Source organism: Myotis myotis, unplaced genomic scaffold (assembly GCF_014108235.1).
Source record: "Myotis myotis isolate mMyoMyo1 unplaced genomic scaffold, mMyoMyo1.p scaffold_m19_p_1, whole genome shotgun sequence".
Classification (NCBI taxonomy): domain Eukaryota; kingdom Metazoa; phylum Chordata; class Mammalia; order Chiroptera; family Vespertilionidae; genus Myotis; species Myotis myotis.
Window position 1 is genome coordinate 149,351,050 of NW_023416313.1, and position 11,293 is coordinate 149,362,342.

Below are 11,293 nucleotides of genomic sequence, written 5' to 3' on the forward strand. Positions count from 1 at the left end.
GTCGCTGTGACACGCACTGACCACCAGAGGGGAGATGCTCAATGCAGGAGGTGCCCCCTGGTGGTCAGTGCACTCCCACAGGGAGAGCACTGCTCAGCCAGAAGCTGGGCTCATGGCTGGCAAGCGCAGTGGCAGTGGCTGGAGCCTCTCCCGCCTCCACAGTAGCGCTAAGGATATCCAACTATTGGCTTAGGCCTGCTCCTCTGCGGGGGGACGGGGGTGGGGGGGGGTACTAAGCCGGCAGTCAGACATCCCCCAAGGGCTCATGGACTGCGAGAGGGTGCAGGCTGGACTGAGGGACCCCACCCCCCAAGGGCATGAGTTTCATGTACCGGACATCTAATTGAAAGATAAAATGATGAATGAAAAGTAAAACTCTTCTGGCCCTCGCCAATTTTTCTCAGTGGTTAGAGCTTCAGACTATGGACCGAAGGGTTGCAAGTTTGATCCCTGGCCAGGATCAAGGGCATGTACTTCAGTTCCAGACTAGATCCCTGGCCCCAGTTGTGATGCATGGGGGAGGCAACCAATCAGCATGTCTCTTTCACATGGATGTTTCTCTCTCTCTCCTCCCATCCACCTTCCTCCCTTCCCTCTACTCTCACTAAAAAAATAAATGGAAAAAATATCCTTGGGTGAGGATTAAAAATAAATAGATAAATAAATAAATCTATCTCTCCTGTACCATGTCCCAATTCTCATATCCAATCATTAAAGTATGTCCACTTCACACTGGCTCAGCAAGTCCCTGAGCAGCTCTACAATATGTAGTAAGAACACCGTGGCTTCTACTATGTCACAATCCAAAATCTTTCCAATGCAGTTCTCTTCCTTAGTGACTCACAGAGTTTGTGTTCAGCTCCTCATGCAGTTCCCAGCACTGTGGCACGCACAGCACAGAAGTACTCAGCTGAGTCACTCCAATAAGCAAAGTGTTTCCTCAGGTTGAAGGTCGACTCATTCTTCCTAAGTTCAGCCTCAAAATTCTTAATGCCTTTCACCAAGGTGTCCCCTGAAAGGTACTTGAGTAGAAGCTGGAGGCCGTGGCTGGGGTCTTGGACATACCAGTAGAGATAAACAACTCCAGTGTAAGAATACTTGCACCTCAGCTCCAGCGAGGCTCCTTCAGAAACACTGATGTGGTGGTCAGGCTGGTCCACTGACTGGGCCCTGGCATCTCCTACAAAATCAATGTTATATCAGTGAAAGCAGGACAGATTTTGCTATGGAAAGCATTTCTAATCAGAACCTGTAGAGCTACAGACCATTATGAAATTTTACTCACTCAGGACAAATATCATCCCCAGTATTGAGATAAGCAATGGGAACATGGCTGAGCAGTAGAAACTCCGTGGGGTCCTTTCTGGAAAATCTCCCTTGAGCAGGCAGGAAAGTGGCTGCAGAAACCAAATGCTTGGAAGTAGGAGCTTTATGGAAGGGTAGGCTGAGCAAGTTTCTTGCTTAGATGAAAATGCAAAATCTGCTGAAATGAGCCTGTGGCTTTCTACTATGTAACTTTAGTCACCTGTCCTGTGGGCAAAGAACTCAGCCAGCTGCAGGGAGGAGGAGCTGAGCAGATACTGATCCACAAGACCTCTAGTTTGTGCAACATCGCCCTCTGGAGGTAAGATGCAGAACCAAAGTTCCCTAGAACTAATTTTAGGGCTTTTTTTCCTGAGATATACTACAATTTTCACATAATATGTTTCTTCCTTTCCAAATCTGGAATGGTGTATTAGTCCTAGAGTCCTTTACAAATGAGATGTTATATAAAAGTAGATGGAAAAGTTATTCCTGGAAAGTTTAAGAAGATTGAAATCATGTCAAGCATCTTCTCAGATCACAGTGGAATGAAATTAGAAATCAGCCCTAACCGGTTTGGCTCAGTGGATAGAGCATCGGCCTGCGGACTGAAAGGTCCCAGGTTCGATTCCGGTCAAGGGCATGTACCTGGGTTGCTGGCACATCCCCAGTAGGAGGTGTGCAGGAGGCAGCTGATCGATGTTTCTCTCTCATCAATGTTTCTAACTCTCTATCCCTCTCCCTTCCTCTCTGTAAAAAATCAATAAAATATATTTTTTTTAAAAAAGAAATCAACTACATTAAAAACATGCAAAAACATTCAAACACATCGAAGCTAAATAGCATGTTACAAAACAACTAGAGGCCCAGTGCACAAAATTCGCACATGGGGGAAGGTGGATGTCCTTCAGCCCAGCCTGCGCCCTCTCGCAATCCAAGACCCCTCGGGTAGGGTCCGCAGGCCTGACTGGCAATCAGGGCCTATAAGGGCTTTCTTTCCCCCAGCTGCCAGCAGCGAGCCCCACCCCCGCTGCTGCCACTGCTTGCCATCTGTGCAGCACTGCCCACCCCCCAACCACCAATTGCCTTCCTCTGTGGGTGACAGGCATGGGGTGTGATCGCTTGGCTGGCCTGGGCCTCCCTCTGTGGGGCAATTGCTGCCTGGCCCCACACATCTGCCACAGCATTGCTGGCTGATGGCCTGTGCGTCCCTCTTTGGGGTGATTGATAGAGGATCCCCCCCCACTGATCGCCCTGCAGAGGGTGCCTTGGACCTCCCTCTGCGGGGTGATTGTGGGAAGATGGCAGGGCTCCTGACCAATCACATGGCACCTGCCTTGGCTGGCCTGGAACCAGTGTGTGTATTGCATGGTTGTCTGGATAGTCGTTCTGCTGTTTGGTCGTTCGGTTGATTTGCATATTATACTTTTATTAATATAGATGAATGGTTTTCCAAGGAGATCAAGAAAGAAAGAAAAAACCTCCTGGAAACAAATGAAAATTACACACAAAAACTCTGGGACACAGCAAAAGCAGTCCTGAGAAAGAAGTTCATAGTACTATAGGCATACAAAAAAAAAAACAAAACCAAGAATAATAAGCAATAAACTATTTATTTAAATTTATTTAATATATTTTTATTGATTTCAGAGAGGAAGAGAGAGGAAAAGAGAGATAGAAACATCAATGATGAGAGAGAATCATTGATTGGATACCTCCTGCATGCCCACTACTGGGGATCGAGCCTGCAACCCAGACATGTGCCCTTGACAGAAAACAAACCTGGAACCCTTCAGTCTGCAGGCCAATGCTCTAGCCACTGAACCAAACCAATAAACTATTTAATCCTACAATTTAATGAACTACAAAGAAAACAAAAAGAAAATCCCAGTGTAAGTAGAAAGAAGGAAATAATAAAGATTAGAGCAGAAATAAATAACAGAGAGACTGAAAGAACAATAAAAAGTCAATAAAACCAAGAGCTGGTTCTTTGAAAGGATAAACAAAATTGATAAACTATTAGCCAGACCCAAAAACAAAAAGAGAGGACCCAAATAAATAAAATCAGAAATGAAAATGGAGATGTAACCACTGACACTGTAGAAATACAAAAGATTGTAAGAAAATACTATGAACAACTATATGCCAACAAGCAGGACAATGTGGATGAAATGGACAAATTCCTAGAAAAATACAATCTCCCAAAACTGAATCAGGAGGAATCAGAAAACCTGAATGGGCCAATAATAACTGATGAAATAGAAGCAGTAATCAAAAGCACAGGTCCGGACAGCTTTACAGGAGAGTTTTACCAAACATTCAAAGAACTAATACCTATATTCCTCAAATGATTTCAGAAAATCCAAGAGGAAGGAACACTTCCAAACACTTTTTATGAGGCAGGAATTCTCCTAATTCCAAAACCATATAAAGACACTACAAAGAAAGAGAATTACAGGCCAATATCTCTGATGAACATAGATGCTAAAATTCACAACAAAATATTAGCAAATCACATCCAACAATATATTAAAAAGATCGTACACCATGATCAAGTGGAATTTATTCCAGGGATGCAAGCCTAGTACAATATTCACAAATCGATAAATGTGACACATCTCATAAACAAATTGAAAGACCAAAATCACATGAACATATCAATAGACGCAGAAAAAGCATTTGACAAAATCCAACACCCATTTTTTATAAAAACTCTCAGCAAAGTGGGAATAGAGGGCACAAATATCAATATGATAAAGACCATATTTGCAAACCTACAGCCAACATCATACTCAATGAGCAAAAACTAAATGCATTTCCCCTAAGAATAGGAACAAGACAGCTTTCACTACTTTTATTCAACATATTACTAGAAGTCCTAGCCACAGCAATCAGACAAGAAGAAGAAATAAAAGGCATCCAAATTGGAAAGGAGGAAGTAAAACTCTCACTATTTGTAGATGACATGATATTGTATGTAGAAAACCCTAAAGGCTCCACCAAAAAATTACTAAATTTGATAATGAATTTGTCAATGTAGCAGGATACAAAATCAACACCCAAAAATCAATGCCTTTTTTATACATCAATAATAAATTATCAGAAAGAGAAACTAAAAAAAAAATCCTATTTACCATTGCAACAAAAAAACATTAAAATACTTAGGAATAAACTTAACCAAGGAGGCAAAAGACCTGTACTCTGAAAACTACAGGACATTGAAAAAAGAAATAGAAAAAGATATAAACAAGTGGAAGAATATACTGTGTTCATGGGTTGGTAGAATCAACATCATTAAAATATCCATGTTACCCAAAGCAATCTACAGATTCAAAGCAATCCCTATTGAAATACCAACAGCATATTTCACAGAGCTAGAACAAATGCTCCAAAAATTTATATGGAATCAAAAAAGACCCCGAATAGCTGCAGCAATTATGAGAAAGAAAAACAAAGTTGGAAGAATCACAATAACAGATTTCAAGTTATACTACAATGCCACCATAATCAAAACAGCCTGATACTGGCACAAGAACAAGCATATAGATCAATGGAACAGAACAGAGAACATAGAAATTGACCCAAGTCATTATGCTCAATTAATATTTCACAAAGGAGGCAAGAGCATACAATGGAGTCAAGACAGTCTCTTCAATAAATGGTGTTGGGAAAATTGGACAGATACTTGCAAAAAAATGAAACTAGATCACCAACTTACACCATGCACAAGAATAAACTCAAAATAAATAAAAGACTTAAATGTAAGTTGTGAAACCATAAAAATCCTAGAAGAAACAGTAGGCAGCAAAATATCAGACATCTCTCATAGCAATATGTTTACAGATACATCACCAGACCTAAGGCAAAGGACACTACGGAGAAAATAAACAAATGGGATTACATCAAAATAAGAAGCTTCTGCACAGCAAAATAAACCATCAACAAAATGAAAAGAGAGCCCACTGTATGGGAGAACATACAATAATACATCTGATAAAGGTTTAATATCCAAAATATATAAGTAACTCATACAACTTAACAAAATGAAGACAAACAATCAAATTAAAAAATGGGCAAAGGACCTAAGTAGACACTTTTCCAAAGAGGACATATACATGGCCAAGAGATAAGTGAAAAAATCCTCAAAGTCACTAATCATCCCAGAGATGCAAATCAAAACAACAATGAGGTATTATCTCACACCTGTCAGAATGGCTACCATCAACAAATCAACAAATGACAAGTGCTGGCAAGGATGTGGAGAAAAGAGAACCCTAGTACACTGCTGGTGGGAATGTAGACTGGTGCAACCATTATGGAAAACAATATGGAATTTCCTCAAAAAATTCAATATGGAATTGCCATTTGACCCAGTGGTCCCACTTCTAGGAATATATCCTAAGAAACCCAAATCATCAATCAGAAAGAATGTATGTAGCCCTATGTTCATAGCAGCTCAATTTACAATAGCTAAGATCTAGAAACAGCCCAAGTGCCCATCAATAGATAAGTGGATAAAAAAACTGTGGTACATTTATTCCATGAAATACTATGCAGCAGTAAAAAAGAAGAATCTCTTATCCTTTCAGACAGCATGGAAGGACCTGGAGAGTACCATGCTAAATGAAGTAAGTCAGTCAGAGAAAGACAAGTCTCACATGATAGCACTCATATGTGGAATCTAAATAACAAAATAAACTGATGAATGGAGTGATGCATCTCCATACTTCCTCTACCAAGTACACTGGCTGCATCCAAATCCAGATTCTCTATCTTATATTATCTTCTGCCACATGAAAGGGATCCAGAGACATGGAAGCATGGAACAGAATGTGGAATCTCAGAGGGAAGGTGGGAGAGGGTGGGTGGCTAAGAGGTAATAAACCAAAAACCTTGTATGCATATTTGCATAACCCATAGACACAGATAATAGGGTGCTGAAAGCCTGAGGTGGGGTGAAGTGGCGGGCTGGAGGGGACATATGGGGGGGAAAAAGAGGACATATGTAATACTTTCAACAATAAAGAATTATTTATAAAAATTAAAAATAAATAAGATAAAAAATAAAATAAATATATAACTGTTAAGCACAAGTATACCCATAACCAAAAAATCTGATAGGTTGCCACAGGGCAAAGTAACTGTGTACTGGGGTAAAAAGATTCACTTTTCACTGTACATCATTTGGAACTGCTTGATTTTTTTCACCATGTGAATATTGTTCATTCAAAATATAGAGGGGACAATTAGAAAAAATTAAAAAATAAAATGCATAAAACTATTCCAAGGAAAAAATTTAAAATTCTATGGTGGGGTTTTCAATATACGTAGATGTAATAATATATGTGCAAGATTTCAACATTTTATGTGAAATAGTACAATATTAACTCTCAGTAGACTCTGAATAGTAGGCTTGTATGTTGTAATCTCTAGGACAACCACTTACAAAGTGCAAAGACCCAATAGATAATATTGAATATTAAGATGTATTCCAAAAAGTCAGGAAAAAAAATAGAGAACAAAAAGAAGTATATGTCAAATAAGAAACAATAATATTATAGTGCCCCCACATTCATGCAAAGTAATCTATAGTAACAGGTAGAAGGTGATTTTCTGAGGTCTGAAGTGAAGAGAGGGATGGATCGTAACGAAAAGAACCCTTTGGGGTGAAAGAAATCTTCATTACCTTGATTGTGGCATATACATATGTTAAAACTGATCAAATTGTACACTTTAAATATATGTGGGTAATTACACTTCAATAATCCTAATATATAAAAATACTGGGTCGGTCACGACTGGAGGCTCGACCCACCAGAAGTCAGTCCTGCAGGTGCGGTGACCCAGCACTGACTGCTGAGGCGGCTGTGAATCAGGCCCAGAGAGAGGCCTAAAGAGAGAACCAGGGTCTGATCTGTAGCCTTTGTGGCAGCTGTTGATCAGCACTTGCCTCTCTCTCTCTCTCTCTCTCTCTCTCTCTCTCTCTCTCTCTCTCTCTCTCTCTCTCTGGGCAGGGCCAGCAGCTGCGCCTCCATTTCTCCCCAGGCCTCCACCAGGGCTGCTGATCAACCCTGGCTTTCTGATCAGGCCCCATTGATAGGCCCAGAGACACTGACTGGCATAGAAACTGACCAATCAGAACCAAATATGGGTGAAGTGTGAGCAGCCAATGGCTGCCTAGGAGGTGGAACTTTTTTTTTTTTTTTTTTTGATTTCCACTTCCATTTTATTTATTTATTTATTTATTTTTTTGTATTTTTTTTTTTTTTATTTTTTTTTTTTTTATTTTTTATTTTATTTTTTTAAAGTATTACAAAGGGTATTACATATGTGTCCATTTTATCCCCCCGCCCTAGACAGTCCCCTAGCCTCCCCTATCCCCCCATGTCTTATGTCCACTGGTTATGCTTCTATGCATGCATACAAGTCCTTTAGTTGATCTCTTACCCCCCTACCTCCTGCCCCGCAACCCTCCCCGGCCTTCCTGCTGCAGTTTGACAATCTGTTTGAGGCAGCTCTGCCTCTGTATCTATTATTGTTCAAAAGTTTATAATGGTCTCTATTATCCATGAATGAGTGAGATCATGTGGTATTTTTCCTTCATTGACTGGCTTATTTCACTTAGCATAATGCTCTCCAGTTCCATCCATGACGTTGCAAATGGTAAGAGTTCCTTCCTTTTTAGAGCAGCATAGTATTCCATCGTGTAGATGTACCACAGTTTTCTAATCCATTCATCTACTGATGGGCACTTAGGCTGTTTCCAGATCTTAGCTATGGTGAATTGTGCTGCTATGAACATAGGGGTGCATATATCCTTTCTGATTGGTGTTTCTGGTTTCTTGGGATATATTCCTAGAAGTGGGATCACAGGGTCAAATGGGAGTTCCATTTTCAGTTTTTTAAGGAAACTCCATACTGTCTTCCATAGTGGCTGCACCAGTCTGCATTCCCACCAGCAGTGCACAAGTGTTCCTTTTTCGAGGAGGTGGAACTTTTGACGCTGAATAGCATAGAAAGCAAACAATCAGAACCAAATTGGCTAGCAGAGGAGGGAAGTTGGGGGCAAGATCAGGCCTTCAGGGGAGGGCAGTTGGAGTGACCAGGCCAGCAGGGGAGGGCAGTTAAGGGGCGACCACCCAGCAGGGGAGGGCAGTTGGAGGTGAGATCAGGCCCCCAGGGGAGAACAGTTGGGGTGATCAGGCCTGCAGGGGAGGGCAGTTAAGGGACAACCAGGCCAGCAGGGGAGGGCAGTTAGGGGCAACCAGGCTTGCAGGATAGGGCAGTTAGGGGTGACCAGGCCAGCAGGGGAGGGTAGTTGGAGGGGATCGGGCCAGCAGGTATCGCAGTTGGGGGCAATCAAGTCAGGAGGGGAACAGTTAGGTGTTCATCAGGTTGGCAGAGGAGTGGTTAGGGGTGATCAGGCTGGCAGGCAGAAGCGGTTAGGGGCAATCAGGCAGGCAGACAGGCAGGCGAGCAGTTGGGAGCCTGTAGTCCTGGATTGTGAGAGGGATGTCTGACTGCCAGTTTAGGCCCTGTGGGATTGGGCTTAAATTGGCAGTCGGACATCCCCTGAGGGGTCCCAGATTGGAGAGGGTGCAGGCTGGGCTGAGGGACACCCTGCACCCCCCCCCAGTGCACGAATTTTGTGCACTGTGCCTCTAGTAATTAATAAAAGACAAATGCCATACCTAAGACATTGATCATCAAATCTTTATGCTCAACAACTTATATCCCTTCCACAGGTCTCAATCAGAGATGAATTAAAAAATAACTTTCTTTTCTTTATTCTTCCTATTCCAATGTCCCAAATGCTAAAACAAATGAATCCAGAAAATATTGAGAAGGTGCTCAAATGCATCTCCGTACTTCCTCTACCAAGTACACTGGCTGCATCTAAGTCCAGCTTCTCTATCTTATAGGATTTTCTGCCACGTGAAAGGGAGACTCATTTACTCTCCTTCTCATCAGACACCAGACTTGCCTCTATTGGATACATTTATATCTACTCAAAGAGTCATGCTGTGTGTGTGAAGAGATAAACCAACAAAATCATCTTAGAGTCAGAACTACATTTGCTCAAAACTTCTGATTAAGATGGAATTAATTGACATCTTCAGAACATTTCACTCCAAAGCTACAAAATACACATTCTTCTCAAGTGCACATGGGACATTTTCAAAGATAGACTACATATTAGGACACACACTAAGTTCCTACAAATTCAAGAAGATTTAAATCATATCAAGGGTCTTCCCAGATCACAATGGCATAAAATTATAAACCAACTACAATAAAAAAAATCAAAAACATGGAGGCTAAATAGCATGCTATTAAACAATTAATGGGTTACCAAAGAGATCAAAAAAGAAATAAAAAACATTCTGGAAACAAACAAAATGAAAACACAACACTCCTAAATCTATGGGACACAATGAAAGTAGTCCTGAGAGGGAAGTTTATAGCACTACAGGCCTACCTCAAAAAATAACAAAAACTGGTAATAAGTTATCTAACCCTGCTGCTGCTTAAAGAACTAGAAAGAGAGCCCAGAGTAAGTAGAAGGAAGGAAATAGTAAAGATCAGAGTCGAAATAAATGACAGAGAGACAAAAAATAAATACAAAAGATCAATAGAACCAAGAGCTGGTTCTTTGAAAGGATAAACAAGATTGATGAACCTCTAGCCAGGCTCACCAAGAAACAAAGAGAGAGGACCCAAATAAACAAAATCAGAAATGAAAGAGGTGAAGTAACAACTGACCCCACAGAAATACAAAAGATTGTTAAAAAAAAAAAAATGCTACAAACAACTCTATTCGAACAAACAGGACAACCTAGATGAAATGGGCACGTTCCTAGAAAAATCAGGAAGAATCAGAAAATCTGAATAGGCTGGTAACTACCAGTGAAATTGAAGCAGTCATCAAAAAACTTCCAGCAAACAAAAGCCCAGGTCGGGACAGCTTCACAGGGTAGTTTTACCAAATATTCAAAGAAGAACTAACACCAATCCTCCTCAGACTATTCCAAAAAATTCAAGAGGAAGGAATACTTCCAATCTCTTTCTATGAAGCCAGCATTACCCTAATCCCAAAACCAGAAAAAGACACTACATAAAAATCTTAGAAGAATCCATAGGCAGCAAAATATCAGACTAATGTTGTAGCAATATCTTTACCCATACATCTTCTAGGACAATGGAAACTAAGGAGAAAATAAACAAATGGGGCTACATCAAAATAAAAAGCTTCTGCGCAGCAAGAGAAATCATCAACAAAACAACAAGAGTGCCCACTGCATGGGAGAACATATTTGCCAAAGTTATAACCAATAAGGATTTAATCTCCAAAATTTATAGGGAACTCATACAACTTAAGAAAAGGAAGATAAACAACCCCATCAAAAAGGGGGGGAAAGACCTAAATAGACACTTTTAAAAGTGGACATACAGATGTCCAAGAGACATATAAAGATATGCTCCAAGTCATTACTCATCCAAGAGATGCAAATCAAAACAATAATGAGGCACCATCTCACACCTGTCAGAATGGCTATCATCAACAATTCAACAAACGACAAGTACTGGCAAGGATGTGGAGGAAAAGGAGCCCTTGTGCATTGATGGTGGGAATGCAGACTGGTGCAACCACTGTGGAAAACAGTATGGCGCTTCCTCAAAAAATTAAAAATGGAATTCCTATTTGACCCAGTAATCCCACTTCTAGGACTATATCCCAAGAAATCAGAAACAACAATAAGAAAGAATATAGGCACCCCTATGTTCATAGCAGCACAATTTACAATAGCTAAGATTTGGAAACAGCCTAAGTGCCCATCAGCAGATGAGTGGATTGGAAAACTGTGGTACATATACACAATGGAATACTATACTGCTATAAAAAAGAAAGAAGTCTTACCATTTGCAATGGCATGGATGGACCTGGAGAGCATTGTGCTAAGCGAAATAAGCCAGTCGGAAAAAGATAAAT

The 11,293-nt window shown here is 40.8% G+C and overlaps 1 gene segment (V, D, J or C); it reads right to left on the reverse strand.

Annotated features, from left to right (window-relative positions):
- Nucleotides 1-863: 863 nt before the first annotated feature.
- On the reverse strand, nt 864-1,331 carry LOC118673334. The segment is given in 2 exon segments: nt 864-1,180; nt 1,286-1,331. Coding segments are annotated over 2 exon segments (363 nt in total).
- Nucleotides 1,332-11,293: the final 9,962 nt, after the last annotated feature.